The sequence below is a fragment of the Melanostigma gelatinosum genome (genome assembly GCF_949748355.1).
Source record: "Melanostigma gelatinosum genome assembly, chromosome: 16".
In the NCBI taxonomy this organism is placed as follows: domain Eukaryota; kingdom Metazoa; phylum Chordata; class Actinopteri; order Perciformes; family Zoarcidae; genus Melanostigma; species Melanostigma gelatinosum.
Window position 1 is genome coordinate 24,655,224 of NC_136649.1, and position 24,941 is coordinate 24,680,164.

The 24,941-nt window shown below is 47.3% G+C and overlaps 1 protein-coding gene across 3 annotated transcripts; it reads left to right on the plus strand.

Moving 5' to 3' along the window:
* Positions 1–468: 468 nt before the first annotated feature.
* Positions 469–23,790, plus strand: arid4a (AT-rich interactive domain 4A). Of its 3 annotated transcripts, XM_079286455.1 has the most exons (25): positions 469–535; positions 1,411–1,457; positions 5,148–5,258; positions 5,553–5,618; positions 5,705–5,795; positions 6,241–6,320; positions 6,510–6,607; positions 8,479–8,608; positions 10,376–10,455; positions 10,539–10,615; positions 10,737–10,918; positions 11,014–11,089; positions 11,242–11,336; positions 11,434–11,531; positions 11,681–11,915; positions 12,080–12,315; positions 12,903–13,061; positions 13,234–13,309; positions 14,565–14,769; positions 14,842–14,904; positions 14,987–16,606; positions 18,907–19,011; positions 19,237–19,368; positions 22,378–22,524; positions 22,606–23,790. In XM_079286455.1, the coding sequence occupies exons 2-25, from the start codon at positions 1,452–1,454 to the stop codon at positions 22,707–22,709; spliced, it is 4,272 nt and encodes a 1,423-aa protein (XP_079142581.1). In that variant the 5' UTR covers positions 469–535; positions 1,411–1,451; the 3' UTR covers positions 22,710–23,790. The 3 variants fall into 3 exon arrangements, with proteins under 3 accessions (XP_079142581.1, XP_079142580.1, XP_079142582.1); XM_079286454.1 differs by having other exon boundaries at positions 14,565–14,904; XM_079286456.1 differs by lacking the exon at positions 14,842–14,904.
* The last annotated feature ends 1,151 nt before the right edge of the window (positions 23,791–24,941 follow it).

A 24,941-nucleotide genomic window follows, 5' to 3' on the forward strand; every position in this document is an offset into this window, starting at 1 on the left:
TGTGTACATTAATGGATGCTTTATCAGCCGATGTATTACAAATCATAATTACAGCCAGAATACATGACGTGTATTTCTACCACGTTCATAATCGCGGCGATAAACAAGGTTTCCTTCACTCCGTAGATTTGTGAACGTAGTTTGGTGTGTAGATCCTCAGCACGGGGCGGGGCTTCCTACTGTGTCCGTACAAGACAGGGACTCCCGCTCAGCCAATAGCGACGCGGCGTTTCTGGGGAAGGAAACACGCTCAGCCAATCACGGCCTCCAGCTGCCGTGATAGGACAGTTATCCAGCGGATGACGTCATCTCCCTCGTGGCGCCTCGTTCGTGTGGACTAATGGCAGCCGCCAGCAGAGGGTTTTTATATCCAATCAGAATCGAGGAATCGCTCGCCCAATCGGAATACTTTATCAGTTTACCGAACACCGCTGTCACCGCAGCCAATTGCATGCCGGGAAAACAAGAGCGAGCTCGGAACTCAACAGCTTGTTGTTCGTGTAACGTTATAGCGAGAGGCGAAGAAGAAGAGAATGTGAGTATTAAACCCTTCTGGACCCGACGAGACCTGCGCCCGGAGCAAACACCCGGTGTACCGGAGACAGACGTCGCACCGGAGCTCCTTTAGTACCGAGCTGTGAGCTGAATGGCAGCAGCAGCTTGTGTGTTTTTCTTGCAGTGAAGAAATGTGAAGCGACCACATAATAATTAAATAAATAAATCACACAAAAAAATGTCACCGTGTTCGGTTCGGTAGAGAAGTTGTTATCCCTCCGGAAGCGAACGAAGAGCTAACGTTAAATGTGTCCGTTCGGCCTATCGGACGTTTAAACCTCCTTACGATCCACGGACTAGCATGTTAGCTTCACCTAGGCAGCTAACTAACATTAGCTTCTAACGTTAGCTTCCCGTAGCTCCAGTCCTTCCGCTCACACACGGCCGTTAGTTCGGGACTGTTTTGTACCGGGACTCTGTGCAGCTGGTAGCTAGCTGTGTGTGTGTGTGTGTGTGGAGGTAGAGTTAGCTTCGGCTAACTTTACCTCCACACACACACACACACAGCTAGCTATGTGTGAAAGACTAAGTGAATACAACTCTGTGATCTGGATCAGTGTGGAGGTAAAGTTAGCCGAAGCTACCTTTACCTCCACACATACACACACAGTTAGCATCGAGCTGACATGGACGAGCTGTGATGGCGACGTGACTCAGTGGAGCGGGAAGAGACGCTCCTCTCCGTACATCCGGGTCCCCACTGAGACCAGCAGATATTTATAACTTACAAACCGGCGGAACCTGGTTCAGTCCGAAGTTAGAGCTAGTTGTTAGCTTAGCATTATGTTGTGACACCTTGTCTGTCCTCTGCGGTGCAGCCAGCTTTAAAGTCCTCGTCCTGTTTGTGTCTTTCAGTGAACCACAATCCTCCGAGCTGGACCCCCTCAGATAAGAAGATGAAGGTGAGTCTGAGGAGCTTTAACCTGTAGAACCCTAGCAACCTGTAGACCAGCAGACTGGGCTCTGCTTGGTACTGGGCTGGTTTCTGTCCAGTTTCAAAGACTCTTCTCAGTCCACCAATAATACTGTTAACAGTCTGTTAATTCATCAAGAAAAGATGAGTTAACAGCTTGTTAAAGATGAAGTAAAGAACTAAGTGAATAAAACTCTATGATCTGCGTCTCCACTCCGGGACCCAAACAAAGATGGCAGCTGTAGATGAAACCTGTCATTTATCTGGTTGCCATCTTTGTTTGGGTCCAGGTCTGGACGTGGACCCTGTAAGACCTGTTCGTCCTTCAGAGTACAGCAGCTTGACTCTAGGTCCAGCTCAGACCTTCAGAGAGGTCTCATGTTCATGAGACTCACCTCAGTGTTTATGTTTCAATGTCTCCTAAATATCTGAGACGTCTTTAAAGCAGAGCTATCAAAGATTTACAACAAATCTGAGGTCCAAAAAGTAGACGAGCGGGAAATCAAAGCTAAAGTCGAGTTGTTTGAACTAGACTTAACTAAACTATCAGACCGTAGTAGTGTGGACGCTCGGTGTGAACGTAGTAGTGTGGACGCTCGGTGTAAACGTAGTAGTGAGACGCTCGGTGTGAACGTAGTAGTGTGAAGCTCGGTGTGAACGTAGTAGTGAGATGCTCGGTGTGGACGTAGTAGTGTGACGCTCTGTGTAAACGTAGTAGTGAGACGCTCTGTGTAAACGTAGTAGTGAGACGCTCTGTGTAAACGTAGTAGTGAGACGCTCTGTGTAAACGTAGTAGTGAGACGCTCTGTGTAAACGTAGTAGTGTGACGCTCTGTAAACGTAGTAGTGAGACGCTCTGTGTAAACGTAGTAGTGAGACGCTCTGTGTAAACGTAGTAGTGAGATGCTCGGTGTAAACGTAGTAGTGAGACGCTCTGTGTAAACGTAGTAGTGAGACGCTCTGTGTAAACGTAGTAGTGAGACGCTCTGTGTAAACGTAGTAGTGAGACGCTCTGTAAACGTAGTAGTGAGACGCTCTGTGTAAACGTAGTAGTGAGACGCTCTGTGTAAACGTAGTAGTGAGATGCTCGGTGTAAACGTAGTAGTGAGACGCTCGGTGTGAACGTAGTAGTGAGACGCTCGGTGTAAACGTAGTAGTGAGACGCTCGGTGTGGACGTAGTAGTGTGACGCTCTGTAAACGTAGTAGTGAGACGCTCTGTGTAAACGTAGTAGTGAGACGCTCTGTGTAAACGTAGTAGTGAGACGCTCTGTGTAAACGTAGTAGTGAGACGCTCTGTGTAAACGTAGTAGTGTGACGCTCTGTAAACGTAGTAGTGAGACGCTCTGTGTAAACGTAGTAGTGAGATGCTCGGTGTAAACGTAGTAGTGAGATGCTCGGTGTGAACGTAGTAGTGTGAAGCTCGGTGTGAACGTAGTAGTGAGACGCTCGGTGTGAACGTAGTAGTGAGACGCTCGGTGTGAACGTAGTAGTGAGATGCTCGGTGTGAACGTAGTAGTGAGACGCTCGGTGTGAACGTAGTAGTGAGACGCTCGGTGTGAACGTAGTAGTGAGACGCTCGGTGTGAACGTAGTAGTGAGACGCTCTGTGTAAACGTAGTAGTGAGACGCTCGGTGTGAACGTAGTAGTGAGACGCTCGGTGTAAACGTAGTAGTGAGACGCTCTGTGTAAACGTAGTAGTGAGACGCTCGGTGTAAACGTAGTAGTGAGACGCTCGGTGTGAACGTAGTAGTGAGACGCTCGGTGTGAACGTAGTAGTGAGACGCTCGGTGTAAACGTAGTAGTGAGACGCTCGGTGTAAACGTAGTAGTGAGACGCTCGGTGTAAACGTAGTAGTGAGACGCTCGGTGTGAACGTAGTAGTGAGACGCTCGGTGTGAACGTAGTAGTGAGACGCTCGGTGTGAACGTAGTAGTGAGACGCTCGGTGTAAACGTAGTAGTGAGACGCTCGGTGTAAACGTAGTAGTGAGACGCTCGGTGTGAACGTAGTAGTGAGACGCTCTGTGTAAACGTAGTAGTGAGACGCTCTGTGTAAACGTAGTAGTGAGACGCTCGGTGTAAACGTAGTAGTGAGACGCTCGGTGTGAACGTAGTAGTGAGACGCTCGGTGTAAACGTAGTAGTGAGACGCTCGGTGTGAACGTAGTAGTGAGGATTCAAAGTGTTTTCTTAGATTTTTTGAACAAACATCAATCGTGTTCAATTTATTCTTATTTATTTGTGGTTATTACATTTTTTTAAACCACTATTAACAATTATTAAGTCAACGATTCCTTGATTACATAGACATCAGTCATTGTGTGCAATGATTGAGAAATATATTTTTATAGCACTTCAAATATTAAAAAAATGTGCGATTTGAAGGTCCAAATTCAGTTCAGAGGTTTTGCTTCGTAAAATATCTTAATTGACTGTCAGTCAGGTATTATTCATTGGCAACCCTCAAATCAAAGACACTTTACGCACAATTCAGGTGTATTTTCCCTTTAACTCACGAGCTGCAGCATGTTTCATACTTAATGTGAATATAATTCATACTTTGTTGGCATCTTATTCTGAAAACCGGATGTTGGGCTGAAGAAACCGGATGTTGTCTCACGTTAATGTTTCCGCTAACTTTCAAAGTCCTTCGCTCGCTCCCGATCTGAGTTTACGGTGAATATCAGCGTAGAGGTGCACTCACATGTGAGAGTCTGCTGAGTTGAGTCTCTCAGTCACAGGTCTGATGAAGAAGCGCTCATTTATTCATTTGTTTAGAACGTTCGGTTCTTCACGCACACGCAACATCAGTCAAGGCGAAAATCTAAACCATTCTATGGCAACTGGACCGGGTCATATAGACTACGATGTTTTTAACAAGTTCATTAAATGATCATTGTTATTAGAGGACATTATTGGACTCTAGTGATATCAGGGGCAACATTATATTTCTTGGGGGCAGTTTTGCCCTTTGCCCTCTGAGTGAGACGCTCGGTGTAAACGTACACAGTGGACACTCAAAGGGACCACCTCTTATCTTGGAGTTTGAGGTGATACTGTCACTGAAAATAGCAATAAAATGTCAAGAATTGTCTTTGTTCTTGTTCTATTATTTCATAAATACAACAAACGATAGTTTTTGTATATATAATATAACTATATATAAAACTTTATAAGCTGTGATATCAAATAGCTTTTGCGGCTCCAGACACATTTTATTTGGTGGACAATAGGACAAAATGTCTCTTTGGATAGAAAAGGTTGCCGACCGCTGAACTAAACTATCAGACCGGGTTTGGTTTCGTTAAACTGCTGTGAGCGTGTGATGTCACTGATTCGTGTGAGCGTGTGATGTCACTGATTCGTGTGCGTGTGTGATGTCACTGATTCGTGTGAGCGTGTGATGTCACTGATTCGTGTGAGCGTGTGATGTCACTGATTCGTGTGCGTGTGTGATGTCACTGATTCGTGTGCGTGTGTGATGTCACTGATTCGTGTGAGCGTGTGATGTCACTGATTCGTGTGAGCGTGTGATGTCACTGATTCGTGTGAGCGTGTGATGTCACTGATTCGTGTGAGCGTGTGATGTCACTGATTCGTGTGCGTGTGTGATGTCACTGATTCGTGTGAGCGTGTGATGTCACTGATTCGTGTGCGTGTGTGATGTCACTGATGTGTTCCAGGCAGCAGACGAGCCCCCCTACCTCACCGTGGGGATGGATGTCAGCGCCAAATACAGAGGAGCCTTCTGTGAGGCCAAGATCAAGATGGTGAAACGCATGGTGAAGGTCAAGGTAAGACTCTCAGGGACCAGGGACCAGGTCCACCCTCAGGGAAACACATCCTCTTGTGAACCCGACCAGGTTTCTGGAACCAGTGTAGCATTAAAGTGGAATTAGCAGGCGAACTAGCTAACTAGCCTTCCGCTCTGTGAGCTCCATCCCATGGCACGTTGCTGTCGCCAGATAAACAGCCAATCACAGCACAGTAGGGCGGGGCTAAAGGAGCGTTGTTGTTGTCCTGTGGTTAGCAGAGGACAAACTGTCCCTGGATCATACCCACATGTCTTCATGTCTCTGTGTCCTCAGGTGAATCTGAAAGGTGAGAGTACGTCCCAGGTGGTGCAGGACGACCAGGTCAAAGGAGCGCTGAGGGTGAGACGGGTGATAGGTGTGTGTGTGTGTGTGTGTCCTGTGAAGACGTGTTGCGAGACCTAAGTGTGTCTCCTTGTGTCCTTCAGGTGGGCTCCACGGTGGAGGTGAAGACTAATGAAGGTTTGTCCAGCGAGGCCGTCATCAGTAAGCTGACAGACGCCAGCCTCTACACCGTGGGTGAGTCTCATGTGCTGATGACATCACTGATCGCAGGTCAGTGATTGGCTGTCAGGAGGAGTGATGATGCTGAGAAATGGTTTCGCTCAATGAGCTGATGTCCTGTGATGTCACAACTTCTCTTGGCTGTCTGACCAATCTGCTGTCAATGTAACTCCAGACTAACGAGGCTAAATATGCCAACGGATCATCCATGAAACACTTCAATAGTGCATTAGCACAATGCTAACAGCTAGTAGTTACCAGCACTAGCTCAGCTGCTAACAATAGGAGACATGAAGAACTTTATTTAGACACTTTGATGTTGCAAACTATATTTAACCTTGTTATACTTCAAATCATCTGAATCTATAATGTGAGTTCATTTAATATTCATGTGAAACAGGGTCTGTCCCTCGGAGGCAGGATGGAGGACAAAGTGTCTCTAATGAACTTTGTGTTTCAGTGTTCGATGATGGAGATGAGAAGACTCTTCGTAGGACGTCTCTGTGTCTGAAGGGAGAGAGACACTTTGCAGAGAGTGAGGTAAGACAGACAGTCAGACAGTCAGACAGTCAGACAGTCAGACAGTCAGTCAGTCAGTCAGTCAGTCAGTCAGTCAGTCAGTCAGTCAGTCAGTCAGTCAGTCAGTCAGTCAGTCAGTCAGTCAGTCAGTCAGTCAGTCAGTCAGTCAGACAGTCAGACAGTCCTCATCTCCTTGTCTCGTGTCCTCAGACCTTGGACCAGCTGCCGCTCACCAACCCAGAACATTTTGGAACTCCGGTCATCGGAAAGAAGTCCAACCGAGGAGGACGACGCTCGTCTCAGGCTGTGTGAGTCCTCTGTCCTTATTAATAAATTAGTGCTGGGCAAGTTAATGCATTCATTCATTAACGCATTTAAAAAAAATGTATTATCACAAATTTTGTTTTTTTTATATTGAAAGACAAGAGGCAATACAGATACATAACAACAAGAGGACAAGAACAGTGGGATGAAAGGCAGCAAACATCCTGTCGTCAGACATGTTAGTGCAGCTCTACGCTGACATTCACCGTGAACACATTCAAACGCACAGATCGGGAGCGAAGGACTTTGAAAGTTAGAGGAAACATTAACGTGAGACAACATCCGGTTTCTTAAGACCAACATCCGGTTTTCAGAATAAGATGCCAACAAAGTATGAATTATATTCACATTAAGTATGAAACATGCTGCATCTCGTGAACCAAATGTTATTGCCCTTTAGTTCATATAGCAGTACTTTAAAATAAAAGTGCACAATACACTACTTTATAATTCATTATTGAACTTTGCCACAACAATGCGATTAATCGCGATTAAATATCTTAATCGTTGCCCAGCACTATAATAAATATAATAATACTACATGATGAGACGAACCCTCTCATGCTGCGTTCACACCAAACGCAGCGCAAATTATTTGCGCGAGTAGATGACATACAAAGTCTCTGCACAGACGCCATGAGACTGCGCGGCGCGATGGACGTTGACATTTTTCAACTTCTGCGAAACATTCTCGTGGCGCGATAGCCTATCAGCGTTGAGTTGCTCCCCCTGTCATCACTGGCTTCCTGCCGTTGTTGAATCAGGAAATAAATCCTGTAGCCGTCTGTGTTCACCCAGAGCTCTACGATACCTCATATCAACAGAGACCGGACCAAACTATGTGTATGCATGTGTGTGTGTAAACCATACGGTACAAACAATGAACAGACGCCGTATTTACGTCTACGTGACGTTATTGAGTGCTGGTGGAGCTGCTACGATGTTAGCATAGCCTAGCACCGACCCATCAGAGCTCCATTGAGAAGACAAGTAGCCTACAAATCACCATCATTACGTAGTTATTTCAGAGTCCCTTTTTGTCGGTTTATTGCCGTTGAATCACAGCCAATCAGTTTATTTAGTGTTCATACAGCTGTAGTAAACAGCGACCGGTGGCTTGCTAGACAGTGAATACAGCTCGATACAATCCACGGAGCTCCTCTGAACAATGTCATGAACCAGACATGACGGCGTTTAGTTTCCCGGGATATCTGTGATTTCCACAACACGTACTAAGCAGAAATAGAGGTTATTGTGTCCATGGTTAATGGCGGACAGTTGAACGGCTTTGAAGGCGCGATTCGCGCGACTGTACACAAATGGTCCCCGGCGAGACCTGCGGAGCGAATGACGCGATTAACTATTCGCGCCGCGTTTGGTGTGAACACGGCACAAGTCCTCTGTCCTCAACAGTCCAGATACATAGAGCATTACATCATCACATTACTAATGAGGAGAGGACTCACGATAAGAACACAAGTTCAAACTTTAACCTCTTCATTCACCTTCAAATATCATGTCATCAATCCAGAGGAGGACGCATCCACTAGACTGGGACACGGCTTTAGTTTCACATTCATTACAAATGTCAAAAGATCAAACCACTTTGTTCACTGGAGACTGGAATAATGACTCTCTCTCTGTCTCTGTCTCCGTCTCTGTCTCTCTCTCTCTCTCTCGCTCTCTCTCGCGCTCTCTCTCTCTCTCTCTCTCTCTCTCTCTCTCTCTCTCTCTCTCTCTCTCTCTCTCTGTGTGTCTCTCTCTGTCTCGCTCTCGCTCTCGCTCTCTCTCGCGCTCTCTCTCTCTCTCTCTCTCTCTCTGTCTCTCTCTCTGTCTGTCTGTCTGTGTGTCTCAGGGCTGATGAGGACAATGAGTCTTCCTCCAGTGAGGATGAGGACGACAGGAGGAGACTGAACGATGAGCTTCTGGGAAAAATCTGCAGCGTTGAGAATGAAGAAGAAACGAGCAGCTGGTACCTGGCTCTGGTAACTACACACACACACACACAGGTATAGAGTGTCAGGTGATGTGATTGGTTGTTCACTAAAATACTTCCTGAACTGACCCGATGCTAAGCCCGCCCCCTCTGCAGCAGTCTGTCAGAGCCCCGTTACCATGGAGACCACTCTGTCACTAAACGTTTACAGAGGAGAAGCTGGTCACTGGAGGCTCAGGGTTAGCTCTGTCAACATGCAACATCACGTCATCGAGACGTAAATACGGCAGCGTTGGTATCGCAACCGGAACCGTTTATCGCCGAGGTCTGTTGCACATACGGGTCGTGCATAACATTCAACAATCAACACGGTGCAGAAGTAGAAACGTATTCAAATAAAGTGCACAAACAAAGAGATACCAGGACTGTAAACAAGTGTATTTAAATATGAGGGGATGTGCAGGGGCTGGTCCTGATGACCCCACTGAAGACTGAAGAAACTGTTGATGTGAGGTCTTGGTCCTGATGGAGGTCTTGATCCTGATGGAGGCCTTGGTCCTGATGGAGGCCTTGGTCCTGATGGAGGCCTTGGTCCTGATGGAGGCCTTGGTCCTGATGGAGGCCTTGGTCCTGATGGAGGCCTTGGTCCTGATGGAGGTCTTGGTCCTGATGGAGGCCTTGATCCTGATGGAGGTCTTGGTCCTGATGGAGGCCTTGATCCTGATGGAGGCCTTGATCCTGATGGAGGCCTTGGTCCTGATGGAGGCCTTGGTCCTGATGGAGGTCTTGGTCCTGATGGAGGCCATGGTCCTGATGGAGGCCATGGTCCTGATGGAGGCCTTGATCCTGATGGAGGCCTTGGTTCTGATGGAGGTCTTGGTCCTGATGGAGGTCTTGGTCCTGATGGACCTCAGCCTCCTGCCAGATGGAAGGGACACAAACAGTTCATGTGCCGGGTGAGAGGGGTCAGCTACAAGCCTTCGTGTTCGCTTCAGGGTTCTTAAAGTGAACACGTTCTGGAGGGACGGCAGATTGCAGCCGATCACCTCTCAGCAGAGCGAATGATGCGCTGCAGTCTGTCCTTGTCCTTGGCTGTGGCTGCAGCGTACCAGACCGTGATGGAGGAGCAGAGGATGGACTCAAAACTCAGAGGGAGTCGCACGGGGTGATGAGACCAATGAGGGTGGTGTCATCTGCGAACTTCAGGAGCTTGACGGACTGGTGACTGGAGGTGCAGCTGTTGGTGTACAGGGAGAAGAGAAGAGGGGGAAGAACGCAGCCTTTGGGGGAACCGGTGCTGATGGTCCTGGAGGATGAGACGTGATTTCCCAGCTTCACGTGCTGCTTCCTGTCAGACAGGAAGTCTGTGATCCCCTTGCAGGTGTTGTCGGGCACCTGCAGCTGGGAGAGCTTGTCGTGCAGCAGAGACGGGATGATGGTGTTGAAGGCAGAGCTGAAGTCCACAAACAGGATCCTGGCGTAGGTTCCTCGGGAGTCCAGATGCTGGAGGATGAAGTGAAGGGCCGTGTTGACTGCATCGCCTACAGACCTGTTTGCTCTGTAGGCGAACTGCAGGGGGTCCAGGAGTGGGTCAGTGAGGGTGTTTAAGTGGGACAGGACCAGGCGCTTAAAAGACTTCATGACCACAGAGGTCAGGGCGACGGGCCTGTCGTCACTAAGTCCTGTGATCCTTTTGATTGTACCAAATGGTTTATACACACATCTACCGGTACTAATATGAGGTCTAATCTTTTAAACAGTGTACCTGTCTGTCCTCCAGGTGTTTAATCAGTGTGTGTACCTGTCTGTCCTCCAGGTGGTGTCGCCCAGCTGTAACGATGAGCTAGTGGTGAAGAAGGACCAGTGTCTGGTCAGAGCCTTCAGCGACTCCAAGTTGTGAGTTTCTTCTTCTTCTTGACCTGTGGTCACAAACCCATCAGCGCTGTCTCACCTCCTTCCTGTCTCCTGTCCTCCTGCAGCTACACAGTTGCGAGGAGGCACGTCCACACCTTCACCTCCATCGGCTCCACCAGGTCTGAGTTCTCCAGCAGGAGAGGTGAGGAATTACAACTCCCACAATGCACCAGGACCCGACACGCCTGTCAGAATTTTTTTTTTCTCCAACGTTTTGTCTGATCGTCCTGCTGCTCCTCTTTTTCCCTCTCTTCCTCCTCCAGGTTTTGAAGCGGCCCAGGTCTTTCTGAGGACTAGGGAGGTCCCTGATATGTGGAAGATGGACATGAGTCAGATCCTGGACTCGTCCTCCAGCGACGATGAGGATGACGAAGAGAAGGAGAGTGATGAGGAGGAGGAGGACGAAGAGGAAGAGAAGAAGAAGAAGAAACGCTTAAAGGAGGAGGTGAGAGGGCCACATGTAGACCTGTCTGTCTGTAGACCAGATGTTGACATGTCTGTAGACCAGATGTTGATCTGTCTGTCTCTGTGTCTGTCCAGCCCGAGGAGGAGGAGCCTGATCCAGAGGAGAGAGACAGCTTCCTGCAGCAGCTGTATAAGTTCATGGAGGACCGAGGTGAGACCTGCAGAAGTTAAACCAGTACAGAGAACTGGGATGGATCACATACCAGTTTAAGACCCTTTCTGGTTCATGGTGGTCTCCACTAAACAGCTGAGAGGATCATCAGAGGACTGTTCTAACATGCTGTCTCTCTGTCTGTCCTTCAGGGACCCCCATCAACAAGCCTCCAGTGTTGGGTTATAAAGACCTGAACCTTTTCAAGCTCTTCAGACTGGTCTATCACCTGGGAGGCTGCCATAAGGTAAGGACTGTCTCTGTCTTTGGTCATGTGACCTGCTGAAGTCCTGTGATGTCACTTCCTGTTCAGCTGGCTGTGACAGTATTGTTGTGTGTTGCAGATTGAGTCTGGGACCGTGTGGAAGCAAGTCTACATGGATCTGGGGATCCCCGTCCTGAACTCTGCTGCGTCCTACAACGTCAAGACGGCCTACAAGAAGTAAGAGGACACTCCCGCTTTGTCCTGCTTGTCCCGCTTTACCCCGCCTTGTCCCGCTTTGTCCTGCTTGTCCCCTTTCTCCTCCACCCCTCCCTCCTGTTTTCCCATGATGCCCTGGTGTTGGTTGACGGTGTGGTTTCTGTCATCAGGTATTTGTATGGTTTTGAGGAGTACTGCCGCTCCGCCTCCATCACCTTCAGGACCATCCACCACAACAACCCCCGCCTTCCCACCACACCAACTAATCAGAAGCAGGCAGGGGCGGAGCTTAACAAGCCCTCTGTGCCGCCAGAGGAGGTGGAGCCTGTCAAAGACAGGATGGGGGAGGCGGAGTCAGAGAGTGAGAGCGAGAAGGAGGTGAAGGAGAGACAGTCGTCCCCGAGGGTGAGACAGCGCCTTTAATTTATTTCCATATTAATAACTGTTGTTACACTTGTTATTACTGAACAGTTAGAGACCATCGACTAAAAATATAACTTCTCTTTAAGACATTTTTCCTCTGGTCTCACAAGATTGTCTCTCTGCCCTCCTGTATGTCCGTGTTGTAGGGGAGGAGGAGGTGTGGGGGGAGTCAGCTGAAGACAGACAGAGAGTCTCCCTCCAGACTGGAGAAGGGAGGAGGAGGAGCAGAAGATAACAGTGAGGAGCAGAGGGAGGTGAGAAGACGCAGCAACAGAAGAATTGACGACTCGGATAAAGGCTCTGATGAGGAGGAGGATGATGAAGAGGATGACGATGACGACGAGGAGGAGGAGGAGGAGAAGGAGAGAGAGATGAGAGAAGGGTGAGATTGAAATAATTCAGCTTTCTACAAAACAAAGTAGACGTGCTGCTGGTGGACTGTATTATTCAAACCAGGAACTAACGTTAGCGTCAGAAGTCTGGATCTTAAGTTATCGGAGGAACAAGCTGAGCTAACGTTAGCGTCAGATGTCTGGATCTTAAGTTTTCGGAGGAACAAGCTGAGCTAACGTTAGCGTCAGAAGTCTGGATCTTAAGTTATCGGAGGAACAAGCTGAGCTAACGTTAGCATCAGAAGTCTGGATCTTAAGTTATCGGAGGAACAAGCTGAGCTAACGTTAGCGTCAGAAGTCTGGATCTTAAGTTATCGGAGGAACAAGCTGAGCTAACGTTAGCGTCAGAAGTCTGGATCTTAAGTTATCGGAGGAACAAGCTGAGCTAACGTTAGCATCAGAAGTCTGGATCTTAAGTTATCGGAGGAACAAGCTGAGCTAACGTTAGCGTCAGAAGTCTGTTGTTGTTTAGACTGAGACCTCTAGTGGTATAAAGTTACATGTGTTTAACTTAAAGAACGTAATAGTTCTGTTTAATTAAAGTGTGTGTGTGTGTGTGTGTGTGTGTGTGTCTCAGCTGTGAGGAGGAGGATGGCGACTCTGTGACGGGAACGAAGGTGCGGGTGAAGTACGGCAGAGGGAAGACTCAGAAGATCTACGAAGCTCACATCAAGAAGACGGACTTGGACAACGGAGAACAGTTCTACTTGGTCCACTACTACGGCTGGAACGTCAGGTGAGACTTCCTGCTTCATTGAACCAGTGTCCTGTTAAATCCTCAAGTCCCGCCCCGACACGCTCTCTCCAATCACAAAAGGATGTTGATGAAGAGCTTCCCTTCGTTGAGCACCTTCTCAGGTTCCAGTAATTTAAAGGTACAGAGTCACTCGGGTGTGTCTGATCCTCAGGTACGACGAGTGGGTGAAAGCCGACCGGCTCATCTGGCCCTTGGAGAAAGGAACCAAGAAGAAACGGAGAAAGAAGGTGAGGTCATGTGACCTGCTGCTGAGAAACCCTGTGAGGTCACTTCCTGTCAGCTGATGTTGGGAGTAGAACCTCTCTGAACTGTGGAAGACCGCACGTCTCTTGCTGCTGCGTGCCAAAAAGTCAGCTGGATCGGTTTACAATCAAAAAGTATTTAATAATTACAGAGGCTAAAGAGTTGCAATCCGAATTAAGTCTGGGTGTAACGGTTCACAAAAGTCACGGTTGGGTACGATACAGTGGAGCCACGGTTCGGTACAGTAGAAAACTATAAATGCAGAGAAATGTACTTGATTTTAAATATATTTATTCATTACAACTAACATCAAGTTATTCTTTGAACAATGATGGAACTATACCTGAGTGACTCATCTTCTGGGGTGTCTTCTTAGCAACACATCAGCATAAAAAACAAAAGCTGCTCCTGAATGTGATGTAGTATTGTTACTTACATCTTGCAAAAGAGATTTTTCATCTCAATGGGACGACCTGCTTAAATAAAGGTTTTAAATTCAAACGTATTCGGTTTGTCATGCGTACCGAACGGTTGAATACGACTACGCGGATCGTTACACCCCCAGAATTAAACTATCGATAGAAATATATGTTTCATGAAACAGAGACCACATACACGCATCCCACTCACAGGTCTGGCCCTCCAGGTACTGAACAAGAGCGGATGTGGTCTGACCTCTGCTCCCTGAAACAGTCTTTATGTCCCCTGACAGTCGGAAAGTGTCCTAAAACGTAACTCCTCCTCCTCCTGTAAAACCTCTCAAAATCATCTTTCTGACCCTCAGAACTACTGATAGTGTTTTAATACCTTCAGTGACGATACTTCTATGGTTCAATACATTCAATGAGTAAAATACTGTAACATATAATGTCCTCTATAAGTAAGAATATTGTAAACATAATGCATTCCATGAGTAAACATATTGTAACTTTTTAACATATTTTGACATTCTTATTATTGACACTTCTACTTATGATTTCTTAATTATGAATCATTACTTCTCGTTATAATTTCTTAAAGCACACTTCTAAACCTAAATTCCCTCCACTGACCAGGATTCCTCCGACGGTTCTTTTATCCTATAACCAACCGAAGACTCGGGACACGTTTGCGTGTCTTGTTGCCTGATGATTTAAAATGAAGTGGACCGACCCTTAAGGTGGCCCGACGACCCTTAGGGTTTTCTGTTTTTGTTGTTGTTGTTGCTGCTGTCAGTTTGACGTTGTCTGTCCCCAACAGAACAAAGACGATCCGGAGACTGACGAAGAGAAGCCTCCGTCGGCGGCGTCAAAGCCGCCGGGAGCAAAACGAGGTCGTCCTCAGATCAGGACGACGCCCACCGGCTCAGCGGGACGCAGCGTCTCTAAGACGCCCAGCACCGAGGGACGGTCCAACGGGAGGACGGGCAGGACGGAGACGTCGTCCAACATGGCCAATGGAGACAGTAAGAGACCTGTCTGTCTGTCTGTCTGTCTGTCTGTGTCTCGCTCTGACGGACGTGTCCTCCTCCCTGCAGACACTCCTCGCAGGAGAACCAGGAGGACGTCGGGTCTGTATGACTCCGACAGAGCCTCGAACGGTGAGGTCACTTCCTGTTTCCTGTCGTTGATCCGGTTGCAGTGACCAGTAACTAACCAATCTGCTGCTCTGTCTCCCTGCAGAGGATTCTGGGAACTCATCAGAGGACAGCGAATCAGAAGACCCGTCTGACAAAAAGCCGTCGCCATGGCGAGGGAGGAGTGAAGGCCTGCCCTGTCAGGAGGAGGAGGTGAAAGAGGAGGAGACAAGTGAGGTCGCTGATGTCACAATGGCCATTAACGACGCTGTCGGTGGGGCAACAGCTGGTCAGCTGCCTGTCTCCACTGAACAGCAGCATCCCAGCATGCCTCAGGAGAAAACTGACAATCTATTGAGCCAATTGGAGAAGGAGGAGGCGGGGCAAGGGGAGGAGCCAACAGTAGAAGCCGCCATGTTGCTAGTACACCTGGACAAGGAGATGACGTCTGTCCAAGACACGGACAACTTGTTTCCTGGACCTGAAGTGCTCGCCAAAACACCTCCTCCGCCCGGCGACAGGACGCCTCCTCCGCCCGGCGACAGGACGCCTCCTCCGCCCGGCGACAGGACGCCTCCTCCGCCCGGCGACAGGACGCCTCCTCCGCCCTCCGACAGGACGCCTCCTCCGCCCTCCGACAGGACGCCTCCTCCGCCCTCCGACAGGACGCCTCCTGAGGAGCAGGTGTCCTCTTCTCAGCCCGCCCCTGCAAAGGATGAGGACATCCGGTCCACTCCTCTGCCCTCCCCCAGTGTCAAAGGTCGCAGGTCCCTCCTCAGGGCGACAGGTCATGAAACTCCTCCCAGAATGCTCCTCTGCGCGTCTCCCACCACCAGCCTCGCCCACATAGCGTCTCCTCCTCGCAGCGTCCTGAAGAGACAGGACGAGCCCATGGTGGTTCTCCACTGCCTCCCCACCCAGCGCCTCCCCCCTGAGTCTCCCACCGCAGACTCCGACACTGACTCTGCCACAGAGGAGGAGGAGGAGGAGATCCCTGAGAAGAGGAGCAGCTCCACATTGAAACGGAAAGCAGCAGAGCAGCGAGCAGCAGACAAGAAGCTCCGCCCTGAAAGGAGGCAAGAGGAGGCTGCCTCCCCCCAAACGCCCCCCGCCCCTTCCAAGATGGCCTCCGGAGCCTCACCCAAAGGACTCTCCCCACCTCTCCGCAGGGCGGAGTCAGAGAGGAGGAGCGAGGGAGCGATGAAGGCAGAGGACTGGCCCTGCCCACAGAACAACCCGAGGGAGGTGTCAGGAGAGCTGCTGATGGGCGGAGCCACAAAAGAGTCAGAGGTGCATGCTGGGACGCCTCCCCCTGCCCCGGGCCCCTCCCCCACTGAGGAGCTGGAGCCGCAGATTGGCCCTGAGGCGCTGGTCTGCCACGAGGTGGACCTGGACGACCCGGACGAGAAGGAGAAGCCCACCCCCCCGGAGCACCTCCTCCTAATGATGAGGGAGCAGCAACCTGCCCCGCTTCCTAACCTCCTCCACTCCTCTCTGCCCTCCCCCCACACCCTTCACCTCCCCCAGCCTCAGCTCAGGCCCTTCCTACCGACCGCCGCTCCCGGCTCTGCCTCCTGCTCCGAGGAGCACCACCCAGCCAGGAGCGCCGGCGAGGAGGAGAGAGGAGCAGTCGGGGGAGGACAGCAGGGAGACTCCAGCCCCGGGTTTGATGGCAGCGCCTCCTCCTCGACCTCCCTGCTGTCTCTACAGGAGACCAAGGAAAGAGGTGAGATGTGTGAACAGTGTCCGTATGTTCTGGTGTCTCATGTCCCGACCTCTTGTCTCAACTGTCCGAACCCCTCTTGTCCCGACGTTGTCTCTTGTCCCGACCCCCCCCTCGCTTTTTGCATTTTTCAGCCTTCGTACTTTAACGAACTCCACGACCGAATTTAAGAGATCAACTTCAGATTGGCTCAGGATGCTCTTAAGACCTTTGTGATGAAAAGTTATCAAAATCGTGAGTTTTCATGGAAGAACCATGACGTGGCGTGGCGGCCATTTTGCCTCATTCTGCATGAAAAACAAAGTTGTTGTCACGCCGAGGTACATTATCCAATCCGCACGATGCTACTTCAAGCCTGAACATACTTCAACGCCAACATGTTCAATAACTCATAGCGCCGCCTACTGGCAGAAGGAAATGTCACATTTTGTACTTTTATTTACTCCTCCTAGACCAGGGGTCTCAAACTCGAGGCCCGCGGGCCGAATCCGGCCGGCCACATCATTTTATGTGGCCCGCGAATCAGTCAGATAAAAAATTAAAAAAAATTATAATTATTTAAAGTTGGACTTGATAATAAAAATATCCCCACAGTCAGAATTATGAGATAGAAAGTCGAAGTTATGAGATAGAAAGTTGAAGTTATGAGATAGAAAGTTGAAGTTATGAGATAGAAAGTTGAAGTTATGAGATAGAAAGTTGAAGTTATGAGATACTTAAACACAGAAGCAGCTCTTCGGCTGGTTACTGTACACTTGACATGTAAATGTATTGTGAGTACATTGAAGACTACTTTAATAAACGTGGCTTTAAAACACATGAAATACTTCACGTGGGATTGTGCAAACGCACCCTTGAAAGGATTTTAAGCTTTGAACAAAGTTATTGCAATAACTTGTTTGATATTTTCTTTAATAGTTTGATCTTTGATAGAGTGATGTGGGTTTATTGACCCTCAATTAAAAGGATTTAAGTTATAATCACAGAAATGTGCTTAAATATATTTTTACACTTGAATAAACAATAATCAAATGCAGAGACAGTTATTCACCAATATGTCAGGAGTAGTTACCGTTACAACCGCCCTTTGAGGCGACCGTGATGCTGATGTGGCCCGGAGAGGAGTTTGAGACGGTGGAAGGATGGTGTGAACACATTGATGATGCTGCTTAGTGAATATTGTGAATTTTCACTGAATGCTGTTGCCTCGGCAACGCATCATTTGCCATGAAAAAGTGGGCTGATGGTTCAGTGGGTTGGGATGCTCAAAAACTCATGAAACTTTGTTCATGTGTCATAGGTGATGGGAAGACATTTTTATAAAGGTTTTTGGCTTGGTCGTTGAATTGTCTCTGTAGCGCCCCCTACAATATTTCAAAAGAGCAGCCCCAGCGCTACGTTTTGGCTAAATGTATGAAACTTGGTACGCACATGTATCCTATGGAGACCTAAATTAAGTCTCTTGGGACCATGCTCTAAACCCTACCGGAAGTCGGCCATTTCCATTTTTGTGTCATTTCGCCATAGATTTTGGCCTATTTCTAGTCTCTATACTTTAACGAACTCCTCCTCGGGACTTTGTCTGATCCACTTTAAGTTTTGTCAGGACCATGTCAAGAAAGTCATCAAAAGCTTTACGTTTGACGGAATGGTTTAGCCGTAGCGGGCGGCTACTTTACGTGATTCCCCATCAACAAAGCTGATGTAACTCAGCTGGACTTGTCCCAAACTTCACATGCTTGATAACACTCACGGCCTGAGGATGTCTACGAGCTGATGTCCACTAATACTCACAGCGCCCCCTGCTGGCCAAAGAAAATCTGCATTTTCAGACAAACGGCATCTGATTTACATGACTTTTACACGATGTGGTTTACACTTGACACAGAGCAACATGATGCATGTTCGTGCGTGTTCTGTAGCGCCAGGCAGCGGATACAGGAAGCGGTGCACTATTTGCAAAGCATCATTTCCTGCGTCACGCGGTCCACGCAGGAAAAAACCGTCACTCTTGGCCGCGTTGTCCAACAGTCGAAGATGCTCTCGGCCACGCAGGCCGGAGTCCCGCCGGCACCCCCGACGTGCTGGAGGATGCGAGGAAGCGTTCATCGCTCGCAGCTTTAATTATTATTATGAACAACTAAATGTGGCCGCTGCTCTCCTCTCCTTTGGGAAAGAATGGTTGTGTGTTCCCTATGCTAAAGGTGTGAGGAGGCATTGAGCTTCCTAAGAGACTCCTCTGTCCTGCCTTCTGATTGGTTCGTTGTCACCTGTGTGACCCCCCCCCCCCCCACCCCCCTCAGGTCAGAAGAGGGTGATGGACTGTAACTCCAGCCCAACGGCCAAGAAGCAGAGACGCAACCAGAAACGACTCGGCACACCTGGGAAGGTGGAGAAGAACGGAGCAGGTGAGCTGTGATGATGTCACGTGATCTGAACAGGTGACCTGTATTAGCACACATTCAGGTGTTGCCTAGCAACAATTTAAGAAGAGCAGATGCAGCTGAAAGCTCCGTCAGATCTAAAGGACCACTTACTTCCTCTCATTGTCATCATCAGCTAATCTGCTACAGTCAACTTTTCTAGTTTTATCTCAACAACTGTCTCCTTGTCTCCTCTCCACCGTCTCCCAGGTAACAGCAGTGACAGTGAGGACCTGTCTCTGAAGTCTCAGAAGTCTGTTTGTCTCTCGTCTCCTTTGTCTCTCAGTAAAGACAAGCACAGCTTCTCTCCTCAGAGGACGTACAAGTGGACCTTCCAGCTCGGTACTTCTTCTTCTTCTTCTTCGACATACTTTACTCACCTACATATACACATAATATATATTTTAGTGCTGGGCAAGTTAGCGCATTCATTAATTAACGCAGACAATAATTTGATCGCGCGTTAACGCAGTTTATTTTTTATTACTAAGCGGACTTTTTTGGTGAACAGCTATTTGTGTGGCGTCTCTTCCTGTTTCCTTCACCTGCATTCCCCTGGGTCCTAAGTCCCTCCTTGTACAGCTGCTTATCACCCTCTATGTACCAACGTACATTTATAACAAATACCACACATATTACGGTAATCAGCGTTATTTTGTGTCTGATCAAAATACCAAGAAAAGCAAAAAATAAATGATTCATTTAAATTATTGTTTTAGAGCTTTTAAAGTGTGTTGTTTGTAATATGTATAATAAGCATCATTTAGTGTCACTACTGAGACTCTAACAAACATAAAAACATGACGAGATGGGTTTAAAGTTTTCAAGAAGTATATTTAAATATCATTTCTTACACATGAAGATGAAGTTGTGAACACCTGAATATCTATGATCAGAATCATTATAACTGTGTTATAACTGCTGCTGTGTAAAGGGCAGTGGTGTATAAAGTACCCAAAAGTCACCTATTAGAATACTACTTGAGTAAAAGTCTTAAAGTATCTGATATTTATTGTACTTAGTAAGTATCAAAAGTAATTTTCTGATATTAAATGTACATCATAACCTGAACATTAAATGAACATCATAACCTGTTCATTGAAAGTAAAAGTACAAGTAAATGCTGTTAATAAAAAAGCAAAGGGTCAGAATTTTGAGAATGATGAAGTTTATTCTTTTAAGTGCTGTGGCATCATGACCAAGGACATGGAGCTGTGTTGAACATAATTGGGTCGGCTGTGATCCATTCAGGAGCAACAATGTTCAACATAACATATTGTACATAAGTATACTTTTGCATCTACTATGAACTTATCATCATAATTCTCCAAAAAGCAATATGACACTATGAAGGAGTTGTAACAGTAAGTTTATAAGTCTGCTCATTAGACTAGAGGATGTAGAGGACCAATGCATCATATTATGTTCAGCAAAACATATCCACTTGATGCATCAGGTCAGTGTTTAGAGAAAGGACGCCTGCCTTGTAAACTCCTGTGGGCTGATTTGAACACAAAGGTTTTGCTCAAGCTGAATCTGCAATTGGGCGACTGCTCCCATCATAACTCCATCTGATCATCCACAACATGACTCAAATATCAAAACATGATCAATACTAAAGCAGCAACACAGTCATTACTGGAAACTGAAACATGTCCTGTTCATCTTCAGAAGAAGTTGGTTTTCAAAATTGCGAGAATTCCGTCTCGCTCTTCTTGGGCTGAAGACTCGTCCTGCGATGCTAAATATCCTTTCACAGGCCGCTGAGGCAGGTAGAGGTGTGTTCAGCGTCACACACAGCTTGCACACAGCTGCGAAGGATTTCCCTAATGCTAACGCTAACACTAATGCTAACGCTAATGCTAATGCTAACGCTGCGCTCTCGCGGCTCCTGTCAATCCTATGGTGTGGTGGCTAGCTATAGCTCACATTAGCCAACTAGTGCAGCACAACTGTCAACACTTCCTCAGCTCACTAACTCGCTAGCGATCCACGGGTGTTGGTCTTCGTCACCACCGTCGTTTGTTGCGGGAGCAGCAGGTGCTTCCAGTTCTGCTTCCATCATGAAATCAGTCATCGTAGAGTGGAATGCTACTCAGGTAGTCGCCCGCTAGCTTATAGCATGTAGCATCCTGGGAATCAAAACACCGCGGCTTTGAGAGCACTTGTTTGCAATTGTGCATTAACGTGATTAACCAATGATTTAACTTGCTGCTAGGACCACTGATTCACCAAACCTGCTTGCAGTCTGTGTTCCACCACAGTCCCCGACGCTGCTCTCACGATTCATTTTGTTTCTGAAGATTTGATTTTGTAGCGAGTAACGAAGGTTTCAGTGGAAATGTATCGGAGTACAACTTAACAGAATTATAAATACCGTACTTTCCGGCATATAAGCTGCTACTTTTTTTCACACACTTTGAGACTGCGGCTTTTACAACGATGCGGCTAATTTATGGATTTTTTTCCGTAGCTTTGCGCCGCCAAAGTCTGATACGGATGTGTGTTAGAAAACATGAGCCCACACCCGTGTTCGCTACTGGATTGGTCATTACCAGCCATGACGTCTCTGTCCCTGATTCGTCACACTCACTATCACGTGACCCGTACCCGGGAAAAAACAAACAGGCAGGGCGACCAGCGATTCATTTCAACATGGATAATTAATTTCAAGCGTTGCTGCTAGCACAACAGCTAGCAGCAAAAGTCTGCATTTCTGTGGAGGAATCAGCTGTTATTGGAGCGATTAGCGAGCGCCGTGACCAACGCTATTGATCAGCTATGATCAGCCCTATTAAGCGGCCAAGCCAGTTAGCCGTAAATGCTATTCAGAGCTATGAGTTACAACAGCAACAGTTATTGCCTCGTTGCTTTTAGATTCTAATGAGAAGACACGCTGCTGCATTTTACTTCTTCCGTTTGGTAGCCTTGAGAGACCTTAGTCTGTAAGTATGTCTGCATGAAGCATGAAAAGATGTACGAAGATATATTATATTCGCTAATGCTAATCGGGTTAGCATTTCCCCATTGGCGGTACTGTTAAAATTAGCTTAGAAGCTAGCTAGTCGGATCTGTTACATGATGTTCAGAGAAGAAGACAACTTTAGTACTGTTAAAAGCATCTTGCCGTTCAACGGGGACACCTGCGGCTTATCGATGGACAAATTCTTTTTTCTTTTAACAATCAGCAGGTGCGGCCGATATACAGGTGCGCTCTATAGTCCAGAAAGTACGGTAGTAAAGTACAGATATCAAAAAAAACGACTTGAGTACAGTAACAAAGTATTTCTACTTCGTTACTGTACTCCACTGTGTATATATAATACTCTTTCCCCCCCCCCCCCCCCCCAGACGAGCTGGACAGCATGTCGAGCACGGACCGGATCTCCTTCCTGCAGGAGAAGCTTCAGGAGATCAGGAAGTACTACATGAGCCTGAAGTCTGAGGTGGCGTCCATCGACCGCCGGAGGAAGAGACTAAAGAAGAAGGAGAGAGAAGGTAGGAGTTGCAGGGCATGCTGGGAGGTGTAGTCCATCAGAACCCTGTGTCCTGTCCCTAATGTGTAGTTCTGTCTCTCAGTGTCCAACACGACGGCGTCCACGTCCTCGGGCTCCTCAGACACAGGTATGAGTCCGTCCTCGGCCTCGCCCAATCAGAACACCGTCGCCGTGGAGTGCAGGTGATGACACGCCCACTAAGCCCCGCCCCTTCGCAGTCACAGACTACGCCCACTGAGCCAGCTCTGAGGGCATGATGGGAAATAAACTGTCAGAGGGGGGAGGGGCTACCACCTGGCCCCGCCCCTTCACGTGAGACTGACTTCCTGTTTTGAGGAGAAACTTCAGCCGTCTGTTCAGCCACCACACAACTCCTTCCTTCCTTCCTTCCTTGCTGCGTCCTCAGTGTCTCCTAATTTCAAAATAAGGTGACTCAGGGGAGTCAGAGGTCATAATGCAAATTAGTTTTTTCTCTTTTATGAACTTTTTTTTTTACCTAAAGTTTCTTGACTTCCTGTTTCATATAAAATCAGAGCTTTTATTTTGGTAAAACAAGAGAGATGAACTTTTTTGCTTAAAATAATTTAAATGATTTTTATTTATTCAGTTATTGATTAATATGGAAGACAAAAATAAATCAACGTTTTGATTCAGTCGTTATAATTAAAACATTTTATTTTAAACTTTTGGCCTCCGTATGTTATTTTGTAGTAAATTTAATTTATGATTTAATCTGAAATGAGAACAAAACATTTTACAAAATAAAAAAGTGGTGAAATATGATTTGACCTCATAAAGATCTAAAGATTTAATCTGAATATTTTAATTTAGTTTATCTGAAACTCATTTAAACTTAAATATTACATTTAATATTTTAAGAGTTAAGAGTTAAATTTTTCACCACAAAAATATTTATGTTAAAGTCAGAATGTTTCTTCCTCTGTCTCATTTGATCTTCTTGTTCAGTACTGACCTCACTCCTCTTCCTCCTTCTTCCTCCTCCTTGACTCCTCCTTCTTCTGTGGTGCCTCAGACACACGGCTGCTTCATGGACCCCCCTCTGTTCTGTAAATAGCAGCTGAGTAGAGAATGAAGCCGCGGTGCGTTCAAAGACTCACTTTTTCATCGTGTAAAGAATGTTTCTAATATTTTTAAGAGCTGACTGTTTGTATCGTCGTTAATGAACTTTTTTATGTAAATAAACTAAAACACGTCATGAACTGTGTCAATAAACAGCTCTTTGTTTCTAATAAAGTTTTTAAATATGTTTCCTCGAGTCCTCATCCTAAACCCGATCCTGTTCCAAATCCTAAACCTGATCCTGTTCCACATCCTAAACCTGATCCTGTTCCACATCCTAAACCCGATCCTGTTCCACATCCTAAACCTGATCCTGTTCCACATCCTAAACCTGATCCTGTTCCACATCCTAAACCTGATCCTGTTCCACATCCTAAACCTGATCCTGTTCCACATCCTAAACCTGATCCTGTTCCACATCCTAAACCTGATCCTGTTCCACATCCTAAACCTGATCCTGTTCCACATCCTAAACCTGATCCTGTTCCACATCCTAAACCTGATCCTGTTCCACATCCTAAACCTGATCCTGTTCCACATCCTAAACCCGATCCTGTTCCACATCCTAAACCTGATCCTGTTCCACATCCTAAACCCGATCCTGTTCCACATCCTAAACCCGATCCTGTTCCACATCCTAAACCCGATCCTGTTCCACATCCTAAACCCGATCCTGTTCCACATCCTAAACCTGATCCTGTTCCACATCCTAAACCTGATCCTGTTCCACATCCTAAACCTGATCCTGTTCCACATCCTAAACCCGATCCTGTTCCTCATCCTAAACCTGATCCTGTTCCTCATCCTAAACCCGATCCTGTTCCACATCCTAAACCTGATCCTGTTCCTCATCCTGAACCTGATCCTGTTCCTCATCCTGAACCTGATCCTCATCCTGAACCTGATCCTGTTCCTCATCCTGAACCTGATCCTGTTCCTCATCCTGAACCTGATCCTGTTCCACATCCTAAACCCGATCCTGTTCCACATCCTAAACCCGATCCTGTTCCACATCCTAAACCTGATCCTGTTCCACATCCTAAACCTGATCCTGTTCCACATCCTAAACCTGATCCTGTTCCACATCCTAAACCTGATCCTGTTCCACATCCTAAACCCGATCCTGTTCCACATCCTAAACCCGATCCTGTTCCTCATCCTAAACCTGATCCTGTTCCACATCCTAAACCTGATCCTGTTCCACATCCTAAATCTGATCCTGTTCCACATCCTAAACCTGATCCTGTTCCACATCCTAAACCCGATCCTGTTCCTCATCCTAAACCTGATCCTGTTCCTCATCCTGAACCTGATCCTGTTCCTCATCCTGAACCTGAT